The sequence below is a fragment of the Netta rufina genome (genome assembly GCF_964035555.1).
Source record: "Netta rufina genome assembly, chromosome: Z".
NCBI lineage: Eukaryota > Metazoa > Chordata > Aves > Anseriformes > Anatidae > Netta > Netta rufina.
In genome coordinates this window covers 7,686,468-7,708,028 of record NC_140126.1, presented here as the reverse complement: position 1 = coordinate 7,708,028, position 21,561 = coordinate 7,686,468, and the positions used below count along the sequence as shown (strand labels likewise).

General features: G+C 41.3%; 1 protein-coding gene across 3 annotated transcripts in view; it reads left to right on the top strand.

The window, feature by feature from the left end:
* Positions 1–8,355: 8,355 nt before the first annotated feature.
* The window catches only part of ZFR (zinc finger RNA binding protein), a 47,725-nt gene continuing 34,519 nt past the window's right edge, over positions 8,356–21,561 (top strand). For all 3 annotated transcript variants that reach the window (XM_084305404.1, XM_084305403.1, XM_084305405.1), the window contains exons 1-2: positions 8,356–8,430; positions 8,756–8,840. In XM_084305404.1, coding sequence (XP_084161530.1) covers positions 8,394–8,430; positions 8,756–8,840 — 122 coding nt within the window. In that variant the 5' untranslated portion in view covers positions 8,356–8,393. The remainder of the gene's footprint in view (positions 8,431–8,755; positions 8,841–21,561) is intronic.

Genomic DNA, 21,561 nt, shown 5'->3' with positions numbered 1-21,561 from the left:
TGAAATAAAACAAAATGACTGAAAAAAAAAAGAGATTTTTCTGCTGGATCTTAATGAGTTAACCTCTTCTACCTGCAACATTTCCTCCAAAGCAAGCACCAAGTTTATTTTTATAGCTGAATTCCCAAATAACAGGTGAGTGAGGGGAAGGGAGTGTTTGCTGCATCTGAGGTTTTCATGTTACATTCTTCTGTAATGATGGGTTTCTTTGAGAATTATTCTAGTAGTTAAGTTTAGTGGCTCTTTGAGCTTTTTGGTAAATTACCCTTACTGTATTTTGTTCTATTTAAAAAGAAGAAAGAAGATACTAAGAAAAAATGCTGGCTTTTAAAATGTGGGGAAGGAGCCTTAATCTTTGCAAGGTAAATTTGTTCTGTTACCTTCTGAGTGAGTCATCTATCCACCAAAGGGGTATAGTTCACCTTCTAAGCTCTTGAAATAGTTTTTTGTAATGGATTTGTTCTCTCATCAGACACTTTCCTTCAGTAGCTGCCTTAAAAGGGCTTAAATTCTTCTAGTTACGGCCTGACTGCCTCATTTCATCTTACACATCTTCAGCTGAGAAAAGTGTTGAAGCATTAGCTTTTTCTTCAAAAAGGAATTATAGCATGGAGATTTGAACAGGAATGCTGAAAACTGCAAGCTCATACTTAAGAACATGGAGCAATTATTAACCACAATAGTTGACTCTGCTACTTACAAATACTAGAGTTGGTATGTGTGGTGCAATTGCCTAAAGTAACTAGGAAAATAAAACTAACATTCACATTTCAAAGAAAATGTACGGCATTGAAGAGGCTTTCAGGGTAGGGTGTAGTTCTACTACCTCAGCGTTCCCTAGGTTTCCAACCTCAGATGCTGTCGTGCTGCGGAAACCTGGTGTGCTAGCTCTAAGGAACAGTACGGAGCGTAGAGTGGAGTGGAGACACCACGGCTAGGCTCTTTGACCAGGTGGAGACTCGATTGTTCTTGTGCACACTGAGACTGATAAGCTGCACTTTTTGCTACCCTGAGCCAACAACCTGACATGTTTTGACAAATGCTGTACCCTAGTGTACTTTTCACAGAATCACAGAATCGTCTAGGTTGGAAGAGACCTCCAAAATCACCTAGTCCAACCTCTGACCTAACACTAACCAGTCCTCCACTAAACCATAACAGTAAGCTCTACATCTAAACGTCTTTTAAAGACCTCCAGAGATGGTGACTCCACCACTTCCCTGGGCAGCCCATTCCAATGCTCAACAACCCTTTCCATAAAGAAGTTCTTCCTAATATCCAACCTAAACCTCCCCTGGCGCAACTTTAGCCCATTCCCCCTCGTTCTGTCACCAGACACATGGGAGAATAGACCAACCCCCACCTCGCTACAGCCTCCTTTAAGGTACCTGTAGAGAGCAATAAGGTCTCTCCTGAGCGTCCTTTTCTCCAGGCTGAACAAGCCCAGCTCCCTCAGCCGTTCCTTGTAAGACTTGTTCTCCAGACCCCTCACCAGCTTCGTTGCCCTTCTCTGGACTCTCTCGAGCACCTCCATGTCCTTCTTGTAGTGAGGGGCCCAAAACTGAACACGGTACTCAAGGTACAGCCTCACCAGAGCTGAGTACAGGGGAACAATCACTTCCCTAGCCCTGCTGGCCACACTGCTTCTTGTACAAGCCAGGATGCCGTTGGCCTTCTTGGCCACCTGAGCACACTGCTGGCTCATATTCAGCCGACTATCCACCATCACTCCCAGGTCCTTCTCTGCCTGGCAGCTCTCCAACCACTCCTCTCCCAGCCTGTAGCTCTGCTTGGGGTTGCTGTGCCCCAGGTGCAGGACCCGGCACTTGGCCTTGTTGAACTTCATGCAGTTGACCTCAGCCCATCAGTGCAGCCTATCCAGATCCTCCTGCAGAGCCTTCCTACCCTTGAGCAGATCGACACGCGCACCTAGCTTGGTGTCATCTGCAAACTTACTGAGGGGGCACTCAATGCCCTCATCCAGATCATCGATGAAGATATTAAAGAGGACCGGCCCCAGCACCGAGCCCTGGGGAACGCCACTAGTGACTGGCCTCCAACTGGATTTGACTCCATTCACCACAACTCTTTGGGCCCGGCTACCCGGCCAGTTTCCAACCCAATGAAGCATACGTCAGTCCATGCCATGAGCAGCCAGTTTCTTGAGGAGTATGTTGTGAGAAAAGGCATCAAAAGCCTTGCTGAAGTCCAGGTAGACCACATCCACAGCCTTTCCCTCATCCACCCAGCACGTCACTTGGTCATAGAAGGAGGTCTGGTTCGTCAAGCAGGATCTGCCTTTCATAAACCCATGCTGACTGGGCCTGATCTCCTGCTTGCCCTGCAAGTGCTGCGTGATGACTCTCAGGAGGATCTGCTCCATGAGCTTCCCTGGCACTGAGATCAAACTGACAGGCCTATTGTTCCCTGGGTCTGCCCTCCGGCCCTTCTTGTAGATGGGCGTCACATTTGCTAGCCGCCAGTCGACTGGGACCTCCCCCGATAGCCAGGACTGCTGATAAATGATGGAAAGTGGCTTGGCCAGCTCCTCTGCCAGTTCTCTCAGTACCCTTGGGTGGATCCCATCTGGCCCCATTGACTTGCCTACATCCAAGTGTTGTAGCAGGTTACCAAACATTTCCTGGTGGATTATGAGGGCCACATTCTGCTCATTATAATATCGTTAAAATACCAAAACACACCTCCATCCCAAAAGCTACCCACCTCCAAGGTGTGACCACCCCTCACTGAGCATGCGCTCTGAATTTCACAGAGCCTATTACTTTAAATGGAGATGGGAGAACTTTTCACCAATCATAACTAAGATATGCTTGACTAGAGTTACTCAACCTCCACCTGAAAGATAGAAAATAATATAAATTGGCCTAAGAGAGAGGGGATGTGAGGGGAAAATATGACTGTCAGGGGAGATACCATCCCAAGGGAATACACCATCCAGAGGACTTCCTGACTCCTGGGATCAGTTGATAGGCTGAGTCTTTCTTCCCCCCTCCATTGGGATGCCTTTGGGTAAGATTTGAACATGTGGTTATACTGTGTGTCTCTTGTGGAAACTTAAAAATCTCTGTAGAGTCTTTTTGCCTTTTAATGCATGAATTTCCAGGCTGCGCACCTGTGTCACCTGTGTATTTCATGCATGCTTGCTTGCTTTTGCAGGCAATCACTATTGCTGGCAATTCAAAGAACGTGTGTACCTGTTGCTGTAATAAATTGCACTTGAATGCGTTGTTCCTAGCCGTGATAGTTCTCATTAAATGCGACTAGAGTAAAGGTGGTTGTATGTTATTAGTGAATCCATGACTGCGGTAGTTTAGTGCTCTGAATCCGACTGAATCCCTAACAGTTCATGTGTTATTGGTGAATCTGTGATTGTGATAGTTAGTACCTTGAATCCCACTGGATCCATAACCGTTAATCGGCTACACCCCTTAATGCGACAGTATGAGACACATTTTGGGGAAGACAGAATGAGAGACAGCTCTTAAAGTTTTAATATTCAGTACTTAATAGTATAACAGGTGAGTGAAAAAATTGGAAGAGGAGTGTAAGGCTAGCTTCCACACAGACTTTTTTTTTTTTCTTTTAGCTTCAGGAAAGAAAAAGTGCATTGTTAGGCATTATTTTTGCTTGTATACTGTAACTGGTTCATTTCCCCCATGTGTCTGATATGTGATTTCAGTTTGCATTAACACTTACATATCTTTGTGTTATGGTTGAATGTTGGGACTTTTTTTTTTTTCCTGTTGCAAGTAGGTATTATAAACATTAATAACTTTCACATATGATATAATAAATATTTTTTATTTATTTTACTGTCATATATGTTGTTCTCATCACTGTTCAAGTTCTAAACCCTGTTGTTAAAAGGTAATATTTTTTTTACATTAATCACTTAAAGTCTTAGTGAAAACATCACTTTTTTGTCTTCTCTGCTTATAAAACATAATTTCACTTCAAAAGAATGTCAATACGGTGATAAATGTCTTACCTCTGTATAGCTCTCTGAAATAATTTCCAGGTGAGAAGATAGTACTGGATTCCTTAAACTAATAGAAAAAAAAAAAAAAGCTCCTATTCGGGGCTTTTTCAAAGAGAGCACTAGATGTTAAATTACCTATTCAGGAAATAAAAGTTGCAGTTTTTGTGAGTGTGTTCTGTACTTGCTGTGAGTAAAGCTTTAATCTGCTGCTACATCTGCCCTGCCCTCTGGTGGTCAAACAAGCCAGCTGAGAGCCTTCAGAGTAAGATTCAGAAATTTAGAGGTGTGTTTTGTTTTGTTTTGTTTCTGTTTAAATTGCGGTCTTGGGGGCCTGTGGTAGTGGCAGGGACGTGCTTCTTTTAAAGTAGGACTGATGCCACTGCATGTTAAATTGTGGACTTTCTTCTTGCTGTATTTTGGTGATCTCCTTTCATATATATGAAATGAAGGTCAAAGATCTGTTTTTCTTAATGCTAGCTTGCCAGTTTTGTCTGGTATTTTTAGATGCACTGAGCTTTGGACAAATAGAGTAGCTGTACTGTTTAATCCCAGTTTGAAGTTTTGTCTCCACTGTAGATTTTCATTCTGGAAATTCTTGGCAGTTGTTCCATAACTTTAATAGGAACATAGATGGAGAATTTTTTTTTCCTATTTGGAAAAAAAATCTTTTGAATGTTTCACTAAAGCTTTTCTGCATTTCTCCCTCTGCCTCGTGATTTGCTGTTTATCACTCCATTTATTTTCCTTCCAGTCAAGGATATAGAAATAGGTAAAGTTCAAAATGCCCTAAAGGGCCTAATTAAATTTATTACTGCTTCATTTTGCAGTAAATCTGATATACATAAAACAAGATCGCATCTCTGAATGATAAACCATTGAGGTTTTCTTAAGTATAGACTATGAATCTGATCCTGTGAGCTAGCAGTAACATAAATAGATGTTATGTAATGGTTTACAAAGTCATCAAGAAGCATCAGGTTCTTATGAGGGAACTGCTCAGAGAAAGACTTCTACCACTGTTTTTTTTTTTTTTTTCCAAGAATATGACAAGTCTTAAACTCTTTTTTTGTCATGCTTAATAAGTGTGGCTTCTCATAATGTGTTATATATCTTTTTCAAGTGATATATATACTAAAGATTCAATGTACAAAATTCAACTGGAAAAGTAATCTGAAACTTCTGCTGAAATTGCAGCTGAATCGAGCTGCCAAGCAGGAGCTTATGCACAGACATATACAGTGCTGAAATCACAAGATAGAGGATGAAATATTTAGGTTAGACTCCTAGAAAGTACTTGAATAAAAGAAACTATGAAACCTAAAATGCAAATGTCTTATGAATAAAAAAGATTTATTTTTCTTCAGCTTTTGAAACCAAAGGTTTAACAGGGAGAAGATAGTCCACATTCATCAATCTAGAAGAAATAAGCAATTGCAAGCCTGACTATTTGAAAAATATAACTTTATTGGTACAATTTCAAAAGGTGTGTGAATGTCTATGTGTGTATAGAGATGCATATATTTTTAATGAAATGTGTATTGTATACTTTATTTTTCACTATATTGAGAGGTTTTAACTGAAAGAACTTGAAAGGCGGTGGAACAAATAAAACTTCAATTTCCTTTTTGTTGAAGTGCCATGATTTTTTGATTCTTGATTTTTGAATTATGAACAATGATTCTTTGATTCTTTGATTTTTGAATTATGAACAATGTTTACTAAAACGAGGAGAGTATAGCTATCTCATTTATGTATCCTGAGTCCATTAAGGATATAGTGACAGAGGTCATGTCCTGTAAATTCTTCTATGAAGCATTTGTATAGAGCCTTCTCCTGAAGTACTCTGTTATTTAGTTGCAGGATTAGGACTTTTGTTTTTCTAAGCAACAACAATAAAATGTCTTTACCCGATATCTGCTTTCTTCACAGAACAGCTTTTTTACTAAAAGTGCACAACAAAGGTTGGAAATTTATTCCTTTTCCCATGCAGGTTCATTTTCCTATTGTGCTTGATTAGGATAAGAAAGAACGAGAGGTACAGTGCTATTTAGTTCCTATGTGAAGCTAATAATAATGACCAATGAACTATGTTCATTGAATTGGCAAGGATGCTTGGCTTCTTAAATACCTGTGCTTCATATGTAGCTGTAATAATATAAACTTCAGATGAGATTAATCCAGAAGTGCTGTTTTATGAGCCTTGGTTCGTTTATGAAAACTGCATGTCACAGTGCAAAGCACACAAACGAGATGAAAGTATTTAAGGCTTCAAGTTTTGCTGTATTCAGAGTTTTGAGAAGCAGCCAATGCTCAGAGGGAAGCATTACTTAAAGGTGACATGGTCACTGCTGCTTTCCCAGAAAGTTGAATAGCTTGTTAGTAGCTTCCTTCACAAGTGTTTTCTCCTGTCCTGACAGTAAAAGATCATCCACATATTTGTAACAGTAATACCTCCTCAGGAGGTTGCAATTGCTCCAAAATCTGTTCTAGAACTTGCCCAAACAAATAGGTTGCCCTGTAAACCCCTGAGGTAAAACTGTCTGCCTGTAATGTTGCTTCCACCCCCGTTTCAGGGTCTTTCCAGCCAGAGGTGAATGTATCTTTGCTCTCAGGGCCTGAGAGCACTCCATTAATAACACTGTTATTCCAGTCTAACAATTTACTATTTGAATGCCCAATTTCATCATCAAATCCCTTCCCAACAAGTTAGTCCCTGCCTTGGGTACATACAATAATTGCCCAGTGATCATTTTATCCCCTAGTCTCAGCTTGGTATCCCCCAAAAGTGGCACTGTTATCCCAGCCCCTTCTACCCCCATCACATTTACGGTTTCATTAGTTCATTTAATCCCTCATACTTTACAAGCCAGTAATGACCTAGCTGTCCCAGGTATTGGGTTCAATGGGAAGGTTTGGGGGGGAAGGAGGGAGGCTGCAGTGGCAGCCCCCGTGAGAAAAATCCAGAAGCCTCCCCGTGGCAGATAAGGGACAATTTCATCCGGCCCCAAAGAGGCCCACCGCTGCTTAGAGCCAAGCCATGAGCAACACAGTCCATGCCTCTGTGAGAACACATCCACGAAAACAACCAAACAAACATAAACCTGCTGCTCAACAGCAGCTGGGAGAGCGAGGAGTGAGAAACCTCCCCGCAGACACCAAGATCAGCGCAGAAGTATGGGAAGGAGGTGCTCCAGATGCCGGAGATGAAGCACCCCTCTGGGGGGGGCTACAGGGGTAAGATATGCTTATCACTGTAAGTATATCTTAATGCTACATTCCTTTCGTCTAAACAACATAACTGTGCAAAAACAACATTTCTATTCCCACGCTAACAGGAACAGAACTGCACAGGTGCAGGTTCAGTCACCCAGAGCTAACTGCATGGCCTGAAGTATGCTGCCCCACAGTTTCTAGGAGCAATTTGGTGGACTGTTGCCGTGTGGAAACATCTGATAAACGTGCCGTGTACATGTAAGTCTTTACCTTGCGTGCAAAATAAGCATAGGGAACTATGGGAATTTGTGGGCAAGCTGTGGTATGGTGGGGACAGGTCAGGCTAGGTGTGCACATGGCCTCAGTTGGGTGACAGCTACTCTGCTTTTCTCTTGCGTGGTTGTGGTGGCACACCACAGTGCACAGGTGAATTTGGAGCTCAGCCATGGCAAATGGAGCCAACTGTAGGCTTTGTGGCGAGCTCTGTGTGAATGCAACTGTTTGTGCTGTCTTCTGGCTGCGTGGCCTTGTGAGTGCAGTAGCTGGGTGCTTGGTGTGTGTGTCAGGGTTGGGGTGGGAAGGTGCTGGGGTGGGACACCTCTGGTAGGTGTGTGGGGACAGGTATGGCGTGGGGCACAGGTGGTGGGCACCCCTTGTGTTACTGGCTGCTGCGTGTGCTCCCTGCGTAGGCAGGAACGGGAAATCAGCCCTATACTTTCCATATAAGCTCACGGGTACGCCCGTGTTGCGGCTATGGGCGCACACACAGAGTAATGGAGGGAGCGAGGAGGTACACGCACTGCTCCCTCACGCCTAGGGCCTCACACAGAAGAACTACACCTCCCAGCAGCCTTTCGCACATCCCGCGCACGCGCACCCTCCGGGGGCTCGGCTCTCCGAGCTGCGGCGGCGCTCACGGCGCGGGCGGGCGGGCGGGCGGACTACAACTCCCAGCGCCCCCCGCGCGCATCTTCTGGGTGCGCACGGCGCCGGCCCGGCCGCACTCCGCCGTTGTCGCCGTAGGTGGGTGGGAGGGAGGGAGGGAGGCAGCGAGCGCGGCGCTGAGGAGGAGGAGGCGGAGGTGGTGGAGGAGGAGGAGGAGGAGGAGGCGGCGGGAGGGGGGGGGGGTGAGAGTTGAGAGTTCAGACGCCGCCGCTGCCGCCGCCGCCAGCTCGGACTCATGATTCCCATATGCCCGGTAGTTTCGTTCACCTATGGTGAGTAACGGCGCTGGGGGGGGCGGGGGGGGGGGTTATGGGGGCGGCCGTGAGGGGAGCGGGGAAAGGGGGAGGGGGAGGGGATGCGGGGGGGGGGGGAGGTTGTGAGGGGAAGGGATGAGGGGGAGGGGATGCGGGGGGGGGGGGGGGGGGTGCTGAGGTGCCTCGGCTGACCGGGCTCGTTCTGTCTGTCCCCTGTCCGTCTGTCCCCTTCTCCCCCTCACCCCCTCCTCCTCCTCCACCTCTATCCCCCCCCCTTCCACCCTCCCCTACTCCTGTCATGGCCCCGACCGCCGCCTCCTGTCGGTTACCGCCGCCGCCGCAGTGCCCGGCCGGCTGGGAGAAGATGCCAAAATGGCCACCGGCAACTACTTTGGGTTCACCCACAGCGGGGCTGCTGCTCAGTACAGGTAACCGCCGATGCGCTTCACTCTTTTTCCGCGCCCCGCCCTCCTTCCCCTCCGCCCGGGCCCGCAGCCCCCTTCTCCCCCTGCTCCCTCCCTTCCAGCTCCCGCAGCCTCCCCCCCTCCCCGCACCCCCCTTCCCGAGGGGAGCCTGGGGCTCGCTGCCCCCCTTTTGGGGGCCTCCTCCGCACCCCGTCCCCGTCCCAACCCCCCCCCCCACCCCCCCGGGTGGTGGTGCCAGGGACCCTTCTGCTCGCCTTGCCCCGCCCGAGGGTGTGTTTTGCTTATCCTGCTGCCACCCGCGTCCCCCGTGGTGTGAGGGTGGGGAGGTGGAGCTGGGCACCACGGTGGGAGGAGGAGGAGGAGGATCAGCGGCAGCATCAGGTCCCGAGGCCTTTAACGTTAAAATGGCCACTTGCAGTCAACAACACCAGCGAATTACCGCCTGCCGCCCCCGGGCCCATCTCCTTCAGCTGCAGGGAGGACGGGGTTTGCCCCCCCCCCGGGGGTCTTTGCCCCCACCTCTGTCAGCGTGGGAGGACAGAATCCTTTAAAATTACACCATCCCAGCTGGTGGGAGACTGGATGGATAGGGCAAGAGCTGAAGCTCAGGGAAATACGGGGGATTGTCTCGTTTCGCTGAAGCAATGTTGTAATTAATGCTTGCCTGAGAAAATAGGGAACGTACTTTCATGGCCAAGCAAGCACCTTTTTAAAAAGATTTCCTTACTTGGTTATCTAGGACCAGGGGAAAGTCTTGGAGTGGAGCTCAGGGATCTGAAACTGTACCTCTTTTATGTAATGCATGACGTACTCCCTTAAATCTTGGTATCTTTGTGCATCAAAGGCTGTGTATCGGAGTTGAAAAACAAAAAAGTGATAATTGGTAGCATCTATTGTCTCTTTCTGAAATGAATGCTCTTAATTTGTCAACAAAAAAAAGCAAGTTATATAACCAGAAACATCTTTACATTTTTGATTTGTATTGGAGTAGTACCTTGAAGCCAACATTTTAATCCCCATTATTTGTTTTATACATCTCTAATAAAGATCGCCCTAAACACCTAAGTCTTGACTAATAGAAAAAATGTAGTAATAAAGCAAATATATCAGAGGTTATTAACAAACAAATGCAAATGTTAACAAGCTAATGTGATTACTGTTAAAAAAGCTAATGTTAACCATTGTTAACAAGCAAATCAAACTTGCATACCTGGTGTAGTTTCAGGAGAGTACAGTTCTATAGAGGTCTTGCAATGATGCTAAAGTCGGTGCATCTATTCTTTCCTGGAAATAGATATAAAATATGTTTGTTTTCATTTATCTTCAATGTTGAATATTTAAAGGAAGGGATTAAAATTAGCACATCTACTAGTTCTTTTAAGATGAGGTGCTCATGGTGTATTTATGTGTTACTTGACAGTTATAGTGAAATTTGAAACTGGGTTCTCATGGGTTGTAGAACAGAATTTAAATAGCATAGTGGATTTTCTTTTATTTTTATTTTTTTTTAAGAAATGATCTTAATGAATGATTCTTAATGAATAATAAACTGTGAGGTCCATATGACTGCAGTTATGGAGATGAATTTTTAAAATTATTTTTGCTTTTGTTGTGAAGCTGAGGGGGTAGGTATATAGACTTAAGAACCTGAACAGCTCAGTTGAACTTTCCTTTTGCATTGTAATATTAGAGTGTGTAATTGGAATAAAGTTCAAGTTCAAAACTGTTTTCATAGTTAATCATAAATGCGTTCTTGAGAAAATGGAAAAACTGATCAAAAGATGGTTTCTCCCCTTTCCTACCACAAGTATATCAGTAAGACTTTGTGTCCTATAAATGGTTTGAATGTGTACTGTGTCTGAAAGTGATGAGACACAGCAACCAGTATTAAAGCAGTCCTTTCTTAAGAGAGAAATTGAATACTTTGATCAAAAACCACAGAAATCACTTGGAGCAGCTGAAAGGGGGTCTTAGATTCATAAAGCAGATTTGACAGGTCCTTAGTGGCTTATTTACTGAGTGCTACAAAATGTATATTCTACTCTAGTATGTTTTAGGTAGAGATAGAGGCCATCAGGGAAAGATAATTGAAGATGTAATATTGCAAAATGCTCTTCAAGCTTGTTACCAGTATTCAAAGTATCACAATATATAAAAATACTAAAATTCCTGCCTCATCAGAATCCAGGATTGTAGAGAATACGGATGAATGTTTATCTGCTAGCTAACACACAGGTGGGCCTCATAAATCCACAGAAGACTTCTGGCCACAAAAGTAGTCTGTGGATTTAAAAAAGTTGATCAAAATAACAGGTGGTTTAGGAGGGAAAATCAGACACTTGCAACTGCGGACTTTTTTTTTTTTATTCTTTTTTGTGATAAGCCAGTTACAAGTTGTCCTAGATCTGACCCTTCCCAGCTCTTGCTGCACTCCCAGCTCTTGTTGCACCCCCAGCCTGCCCGTTGGCAGGACAGAGTGAGAAGCTGAAACGTCCTCGGTGTAAGCACTGCTCTGCAACAATTAAAACATAAGCATGTTATTGGCACTCTTCTCATCCTAAGCCAAAACATAGCATCCTACTAGCTACTAGGAGGAAAATTAACTCTGTTCTAACTGAAACCAGGACATAAGTTTTACTGCTCTGGGTTTTATAGAAAGTAACAGAAATGTTCATAATAAACATGATTAGTCACATTTTTGGTTTCTCTCTTGACAAAATGGCTGTCAAAAATTCTGGTGCATTGGGAGGACTTCAGGATACGACTTTAAAGGGAATATCAGTGCTTCTTTATGATGATTTGTAGAATCTTGTTCAGCACTTCAGCTAAGTGCAAAAAAGTCTTTGCAGTTCTTTGTAGGATATAGGCCTTTCTTGGAATATCTCAAAGTGCAAAACCGTTAAATTTTCTGTTGAAAACATGCAGATGGGAATAAAAAGAACTTTGCATCAGAAAGTAGAGGGTCTAAGTAGTTTCTGAGATACAGTTTCAGAGGAGAAAATCTGACATACTAATTGATAGTTGAAAGGTGTTTGCAGCAGAGGTTTTCTGTACTTAATTGCAGGCTCATAGATGACCGGTATGAAGCCTGTTGGAATTCTTTTTTCTCAAAATGTTAAGTCTGATTCACATTAATGGTAGTGAAGACACAACGTATTAAAAGCGTTGGGCTCAAGGAGGTGGCTTCTTAAGGTCAAGAAATGAAAAGATGATGAAGCTATTATTGACATAGAAATCACTGCATGTCTTCCTGTGATTCTGGGTCGTTTGTGGCCATGGTGGATCATTTAAATATTGTCTCATCCTTCGTGTGCTGAGTGAATGATCAGTAGCTGCACATATGTTAGATCTTGGGTTTTGGAGATTCATGAGCAGAGTGTTCAGGAGTTGATAACATGTTTACTGTTGTGACATGTAAGCAGTATAGCTCCTGAATTGGCTAGATAAGAAAGGGAATAGATGTCTTTTTTATTTGTTCATAAATATTAGTTTTCATAAAGTACATCTGAAATCTTACCTCATTTCATACTTAATCAAAGGCAGCAAAAGAGCTAAGTGCCCTTTAAACCTATAAATAATGGATTAGAAGCATTCTTGTTCCTTTCAATGTTGTTACTGCATAAAATTTCCTGCTGCCCGCTTCATTTAGAATTCTTCTGTGAACTGCACAGTAATAATATCATGACTTAATGAGAGAAGAATCAGATTATGCAAATACCCATACAGGAAATTTCTCTGAATATTGGAATAGCTTTACAATTTGTACTTTCTGCTGATGGTGGTATTACGACCTAAAGTTATAAATCTGCGTGCAGTGCAAAACTCATCTGTTACTTTTTTCAGTATCTGTTCTAATCTATTTAGGAGTCTGAAATAAATGTGTAATTTGGTGATACCACTATTCTTCTCTTGTGTGTGTGCACATTGTAGCTCACATGAACCACTGTGTGTCTTCGGTTTGAAATGAAGAGCTTAGTATTGGCTTGTCTTTCACAAGTAAAAAAAAAAAAAAAAAAAAAAAAACAAGGCATTCTTATTTTGATGCTGCAGAGTCATTGTTACACTTTTATTTTAAAGTTGGCTGATTAAAATATGGGGATGCTGGTGGAAAGATGAGAGCATTGAGAAACATTTGGATAGAGAAGTGAGCTTTTCTTTGCTTGCAAATGTAATGGTCTCATTTAATCAACCTCGCGTTAAAACTTTGGTTTCAAGAAGATAGAGTAACTATTTGAATTTCATCTTAGTGATGTTCTTACCAAGGCTTTGCTGTAATGAGACAGGTCATAGATGGGAGACCCTTGGGTAGTTAGGAGTGATTTGTTAACTTCAAATTGCTCTCAAGTAGCGTGAATATTGTACATTCAATATTGCAAGGTGTAACACATAAGGGCAAAGGAAGCTGCTTGGGTCCAGAGCAAATCATGACACTTGTGAGTTTAGGTTAACATGCAGTCTTCTAGGCAGCCATATGGAAGTGAATTCTTACAGTTCTAGCTCGTGTGGCATTCAGGTGCTGTGCTTAAAATGAATGGGGAACAAAAGTAATCATAATTTTATCACAGGATGAACCTACTTATATCAGATAGAAAGCATTTACAATTTTTACAATCTGTGAATTTTATGACCCTTGCTGCTCTGAGTTGCATCACATCTTAAAGGATGTGCACTTTTAGTGAAATGAACTTCTTGATATGATCAAGGTGCCTGTATTGCTGATTCTCCTTTGCTCAATCTATGGTAGTCTTAAACCTGCTATTCCATCTTGCTTAATGTACACAAGAAGTGTCCAATAAGCTACTGCTGTTTATGCAAAGATTTTGATAGACTTGTTTCCAAACCAGTGAAGTGCCACCCTCAAGTGAGATGTGCCAACATCACTAAGGCAATATGGAGCTCTGGGTCTGTTAGTGTAGGCTGTGTGCCAGTTCTGCAGTTGACTATTGACAGGGAGGTGGTGGTGCTTGGGGAGGAAAGGTGCCTCAGTAATAAGAGAAAACTTTGTCGTTTGTAGGAGAGAAGTCTGACAATGAAGTGAAATTTGCAAAAGGCTTGTGACTTTAAGAACCAAGAGCTTGGGGAAACTTTCAGTTGATTCTAAAGTCTTTCGTAGTTGTAACCTCAAAATAGATTGATTGTAACTCTGAGGTGTTAAATTATTTGTAAAGTTTGTCTGTCACCAGGTAGGGTGAAGTGCATTTGCATTATTGGTACCTAGAAAAGCAAAGTAGCAGCTAAAGGCAGGAAATATAGAGTGCTTTGAGAATTGAATACATTTTTCCATACTATTGAAGTTTCTATCATCTAATAGAGAATTTGCCAATTTTAGTGTGTCTTTTTCTGACAGGGAAAATGTTAGTAGTTGGTATTTTTTCAGGCAGATGTGACATCTTGAGCTCAGTTCTTCTTCTGTTGTGCTATCATTGTGAACGTGGCTGTTAACTAGACTTGAAGAAAAGTAATGTTTTGATAATGAAGAAAGCAATATAGGGATGAGCCGTCTGTTGTGTGCAACTGAGTGTGGGGGTGGTAGATACAGAGTGTATATTGCATCACTGTTGTAGATGCTTGCAGCTATGGTCAGAGGTACAGAGAGAAGAAACATTATCTGATTTGATTGGCTTAAGAAGGTGGTGAGAATGAGTGTGAAGATTAAATGGTAGAGGTATATTAAAAGCATGAGCATATTCATCTTTGAGATGAATTATTGATAGCATATGATTTAGCTATGCAGTTGCAGTCGGTACTTCTTGTAATAGAATGATACAAAGATGTTTTTAGAAACAAGGAAGAGGAAGAGAAAGTTAAAATTGCTATAAGGAAATGTCTTCTTCAGGTCATGTGTAGTTGGACTGTAGAATGCATTACCAGAAGCTGCTAAAATTTAACAGGATCCAAGAGAGTTGTACACTTGCATATCTTCATGTCTCCAGTTGGATTCTTTGTGAATTGCATTACAATCAATATTCTGTTCACAGAATTGTGATAATAGGAAGTAATAAATTTTGTTGAAGTAATAAAAAAATTATATTAAATCTTCATTAAAGTTTGATGCTTACATTGAGTGACAGGCTACAGAAAAACAGAAGTCTCTTCTAAAATACAAACTAACTTACTGTAACTGAATATCTTATTTCAGTGTTTTATGCTGTTTATCGTTCAGGAGAAAAATGTTTAGTATTTTTCACTCTGCCCAAGTTTCATTAACACATCTGAAACTTCATCTGACCAGTTAATTCAGTAGTGCCACTTTATCCATTTCTCTGTAGAAGCAGCAGGTTGTAGCGCTTCATGTAGTTTTTGCAGAGTTAGGTCGTACTCATTTCAATCTTGATGTCATTGAAAGAAAAAACTGCAGAATTATATTTTTAGACAGACATTTTCTATTCTGCTATTGATAGAATAGTCTATGAAACTTTGAAAAATCCCACAGTTGGGTCTCAATAAGTACAGTTTCCTTAATATTAAAATATTTGAAAAGGTTGGAATTTTCAAGAAATAAAGCTTATTTTTTGTCTTAAGTTCTAGATATTTGTATTTTTAAAATTATGTTTGAGTAGCTCAAATGTTGTGCTAAGATGTCATGTAAATCACTTATTTAAATGAAAAAATATGCAAGAAACATAGTGAAGTTGTTGTTTCTGAGGAAGCTGGTAATTTGGGTTGAGACAATTGGTTTTAGACTTACTCTAAAATCTCTGTCCAAATAGCACTCTTCAGAACGCTAAAAATGAAAATACAAGAATGTCCTTTGCCTCTAGGAAGAGTTTTCAATGCTCTAAACCAAGCTGGAATAGCAGCAGAGTTAAAATTTATGTATTGGTTGTTAGTACACATGCATAGGAGATCAGCATTTTTATATTCTATGGTCTTATGTGCATGTGAGCTGTAATTCATTTTTAAGTTAAATAAGTTTGTGTGGTGAAACACAAGGCTAATAGGGAGCCTTTTTTGTAATATTCTTTGTTACCTTTCACATGCTGAATACCCTGTGTAGAAATTCTGTGTTCTTTTGAAAGTTAATTCCTCTGGCAATAATAGCAAAAGATACTATATTAAGTTTCTTAATGCATGGCTTGCTCCACAGATGTCCTAATGAGGAAAATAAAGTATCTTATACTCTCAAGTCACCTGAAGTTATCTGGTAAAACAGACAGCGTTATATCCACGTGTTACATTTGCTTGATATTAATAATAATAATAATAATAAAAAAAAGAAATAAAGCATTAAATAAATAAAGCTTTCTACTTTCAGTGTAATTTTTTAGCAAAGCCTCAATTATTTTTAATAGAAAAGGCCAATATCTGGAAAAGGGCAAAAGCAAAGTGTACTCCAGAGGAGGATTTAGTATTTGTTTCTTAAATTTAAGTGCTCTTAGTTCTCTGTCATTGTTAGGAAGATAAATCACAGGAAATCCAAGCCTTCCATCAGTGTTCATTTACAAAAATAACTAACAAGAGGGGTGGGGGTTCTGCTGTATTAGATCTAACAGTTAAAAGTTCCCATCTAAGCTTGTTTTTTGTGGAAGGATACTACTCACTTGCCAATCTTTATTATATAGCTGTTTAAACTAGACAAACTTTTATTATTTTGGAACTGGACAATAATGTTTTGCTAAGTGGACACCAGTTCTTCATTAATTGCTATTGATCAGCAACATCTGCTTCCTGGCTAGCTTGTGATCTACAATAATTTGAAGTGTTCTACCATCACGTGGAGAAAGGAATAAGGACTTTCAAAATGGGGAAAAAAAAAAAAAAAAAAAAAAACACTTCTAGAGACCATATTTCTTCTTCTATATCAAAAACACTGCTGCAGTTTCCTTGGTGAAGATTTTTGTGCAGCACAGAAGAGGCTTTGAATTGTTTCTTGAATATACCTACAAGCACACTTTTTTATTTTTTTAAGCTATACTATAGCTTAGCGGATTTCACAGTGTAGAATTGGGCCCTCATAACTCTTCGATGCCTCTGTGTTTTGGAATGGGTCCAGTCTTGTTTAACATCTTCCTTCCCAATCTAGACAATGGGGTAGAGTACATCCTCAGTAAATGTGCAGCTGATACAAACTGGAGGAGTGGTCTACTCACCAGAGGACCATGCAGCCATCCAGAGGGACCTCAACAGCCTGGAGATGTGGGTTGACAAGGATTTGATGGAGTTCAACAAGAAGAATCACAAAGTCCTGCTGGGGGGCAATTCTGCAGAAAAAGACCTAGAGGTCCTGGTGGACATGAGTCAGCAGCATGAGTTGAACACGAGTGAGCAACGTGCCCTTGCTGTGAAGAAGGCTAAAGGAGTTCTTGGCTGCATTAGGCAAGGTCTTGCTAGCAAGTCAGGAGAAGATGATCCTTCCCCTTTATTTAGTGTTGGTGTGGCTACACCTTGAGTACTGTGCCTGGCTGGTTCTTCACTCCTCAGTACATGAGAGGCATGGACATACTGAAAAGAGCCCAACTGAGGGCAACCTTGGTGGGCCACCAAGATGAAGGAGGTTCCCTCTGAGCATCAGAAAGCACTTCTCTGCGGTGCGGGTGACAGCACTGGCACAGGTTGCCCAGAGAGGTTGTGGAGTTTCTCTCCTTGGTGGTCTTCACATCTGGACAGCTGGGCATCCTGCTCTGGGTGTCTTAGCTTGGGCTGAGGTTTAGACCACATGTCCTCCAGAGGTCCCTTCCAACCTCAGCCATTCTGGGATTCTTAAAATTTTAACATGGAAAAGTTTTCTATGTTACACAGGTTGAGAATCACAGATCTGGGTATACACAATACCAAATGGTGATACTAACACTGCAGCTACAGTCATGGTCTTAAGTCCAGCTTGCAAAGTATAAAAGCAAAACATGCATCTATCTTGGGAAAACTTTCTTTGACTTCGTGAAAGAAGTTTTGTACAGCACACAGCAATATGGACAAGGCTAACTTCTGCAGTGGCCTTAGCTCTGGGATGAATTCTGCAAGATTGCAGGACAGTGCATCCCTTTACCCTTCAGAATATCAAGTTGATACGGGGTTGGAGTTTAGTGTGGAAAAAGATGTATGGTCACAGCTCACTGCAGAGAGTCTTATCTAGGAGGTCTAATGTCATGGTATTTCATATGTGGTACTTTTTCCCTGATACTAACACATCAGAAAGATTTTATTAGTATTTTCCAACATCAATGCCAGTAGAAACTAGTATAGATGTTCTTCAAAGATTGAGTCAATGATTTTTTTTTTTTTCATACAAAAAATACTTTTCTCACTCACTGTAGTCCAATAATTATGACTGTAGATTTCATTCTCAATCTCAAGGTTTCTTAGGTATGTTATGGAAGATAAGAGCAAACTAGGTATAGTGTGGGGTGTAAAATTTGAAAAGAAGCAGGTTTATGTGGCAGTAATGAGCAAAGAGCATGGGGAAATACAAATATGCATAGTAGCAGTTTAGGGCAGGAAGGGAAAGACAGTAAATTCAGTATGGTGCTGGAAATGACATTAAAGTTGACTGAAATTGACTGGAGCAGGCGACTTTAGCACTAAGTGTAGACTGTAAACTGGCTGTGGCTGGGATAGTGAAAATAAAGTGAAATCTGAACTGGAAGATTCTTACTAATTAATGTGCATTGTTCCTAGAATAGAGAAATGGAAGTGAGCTTGTTGGTGGGGAAGCACTGTTGCTGTTAAAATCAGCTAAAGAAATAGGTTGGCATGAATTGAAAATATTTTTTGAATTAAAATTCCTTTCAAAATTCTTTAAAGTCCTTTACTAATAACTTAAATAATTATGTTTATTTTGATTTTGTTCTTAGAGTAAGCTAAAACACTGTAAGAATTGTAATATGAAGTTACCTTGAATTGAGTGGTCACAAGCTGGATTTGCTTTAAGTAAATGTTCATCTAGCACTCCTTTGCTTTCCTGGAAATAATCAGAAATTGACTAGAGAAAACCCTGAGAAACATAATTAAACTTCGAAAATATCTGTGCTTTGAGTGTAGAATTAGCAGAGATGATTTCCAAAGGTTTGTTTCAATCTGAATTATTTAGTGTTTTTAAGCTTTGCCCATTTAGTGAAGTCAGTTGGTCTCAGTGAAACTCCAAATTCAGAGATGCTTATAAGGACGTGAGAATTTGTTTTGGGCAAGAAAAGATTTGACCTGCACAGAAAACTGGCTAGGTTAACAGAGCATTGAATTTGTTTGTGTTAGCTGTGCTGCAGTAATTGTGTGCATGTTCTTAGCCCATAGAACATACGGAGGAATTTAGTTCAACTTTTTCCCACTGTGTTGGATGATTAAGCTAAACTGAATTACTTTCTTTGTTGTGTTGAAGAACACGCACGTGTTTTGTTACCATAGCTCAGCTGGCATATTCATTGTTGCTCTAATAACTTGATCACATGCCCAAGTCTTTGGGTTTTGTTTATTGGGATTAAGTTGAAATACTTGATGAGGTGCAGTATGGAAAACTATTACTTAATGTAGAGATTAATAAAATAATTGTAGAGACGTGCTGGTAGGGGTGGTTATTAGAAGAGTGATCGTCAAATAGGAATAATTACACCGGAGTTATCCATGGTTTGGTTGATTGTTATTTAGTATTTACTTTAGTATGGCATGTCATCTTAGAGTTTGACGTGAGGGAAGTAATGTCAATACGTGGGTAGCTTTACAAGAAGCTTATTTGAGAAAGCCAGACTGGGAAGAAAGCAGTAGCTAGCAAGCACAGCTGAACCTTCATCTGAATTGATGCCATCCATAGCCACAAAAGATGAGTAGGTAGTAAATAGGTGCAAAGATGCATTGCAAGAAAGATAGGTAGAACAGGGGGTCTGACCAAATAGCCTGAGAGGAGTTAAGTTGTGTGATGAGACGCTTGTCCCTGAACAAGGATAAAACCTCATGTAAGTCAAGTGACAAAGTTGGCAGAAAAATCGTTAAATACAGGTATAATTACATGGAAGAGTCTGGTCATCTTAAATGTTAAAGGTTTTCAGTAAGGACCTGAGGAGCAAAAGGAAGCCCGTACATTTGGAAACGATTGTGTGAACTTCTGTAACGATAAGTAGTTCTTTCAAAAAGGAAGAAGCAGCCAGTTCTAGAATATTTTTCTTGTAATCTTGCAAACTCGATCACTAGCTCTGCATGTTGTTGCAGAAGCGAGGGGAACAGGTTTGCTAAAGTAAAAATGGTGATAGAACTGTACTGGCCTTAGAAATCAAATGATTGGGGCTGTTAATTCTATACCATGATAAGGAAATTTAATACAAAAATAACAAAAAAGTAAGACTGAGTAGAATCTTGTTAATATTACCATCGCAATCTCTTTACACTGTTGAATACAGAAAACTTGCAGGTAGCTTTAATCATGTATTTCTGAGAATAAAAGCATTTTCTTTGATAAACCGGCTGATAGTGTTACCACATAATGTGGTGTGAGCACTGTAGTGCTGTTACTAGGACAAGGGGGATTGGCCTCGACTTGCACCAGGGGAGGTTCAGGTTGGAAATGAGGAGACATTTCTTCTCAGAAAGAGCAGTCAGGCACTGGGACGGGTTGCCCAGGGAGGTGGTGGCGTCACCGTCCCTGGGGGTGCTCAAGGAAAGGTTGGACGTGGTGCTTAGGGACATATGGGTGACATTGGGGGTGGGGAGATGGTGGGACCAGGTGGTCTTGGAGGTCTTTTTGAACCCTAATGATTCTGTGATACTATTTTGTGATAGCAATTTGGGCCTGATTTCATGAAACTGGAAGAGCCAATTTTGCTTCCTTGGCAGGCCCCTTTCTTGTCTCCCCCTCCAAGTTGTTTTTTTTTTTTTCCATACATATGCCTCATGTCAGTTCTGGCAGTCAGACTGCTCTGTGAGCTCCAATGTTTCTAACCGTTCTACCATGTCAGAAACATGGCCAAGGGAAAAAAAAAAAAAAAAAAAAAAAACTTGTACTTTTCTGCTAGAGTAATGAACAGCAGAACTAGCTCAAGGGATGCAATATGGCATGGCCAGATCCAGAATATGGGAGGAGGGAAGAGCGAGAATGAGGCTGGGGTGGAGCAAGACTGACCCTTCGTTGTCAGTATTGGACTGTTGATGAGTTCAGGTAAAGTCCAAATGAAAGTGTAAGGCTGCCTGTTTTCCCAATGTAATACAATTACCTCAGAACTTGTGAATATTTTACACTTCTGTGCTGCTACGTACATAGATACTGCAGCCTAATTTTATAGATTATCATTCACTTTTACTATCTTAAAATAGTCTTCATGAGTGTTCTGACACAGTCTGATTTCTGACCATATGCTTACAAAACAAAGGCCCTACCTATGTAGATCAGGTAGGAGGAATTGTTTCAAGCGGTGGTAGGAGCTACACCAAAGTATTTTAGGTCTTACCCTTCCACTGTTAATGCTAAGAAGCTGAAAATAAAATGAAATATAATTGTGAGTACAACCCACAGCTGCGTTGAATTTGGATGTACTGTAAATGGTCTTTTAACAAATGAAATGTCAGGGGACTATGGTGGAAAGAAGGTAGAGTCCAGACATGGAAGTCCAATAGTAATAAAATTTTCTCAGTGTGTTTCTGCCATAAAAATGGCTTTTTAATATGTTAAAATCAATGTGTTCTGCTCTAATTGAATGACAGTTTTATTTTATTTTTAATTACTAAACACAAGGGAGTTATGGAAATCTTTTTAGCAAAAATTTCTACAGCACAAACATGCTTTGTTTCTGGTAGTTATGTCAGG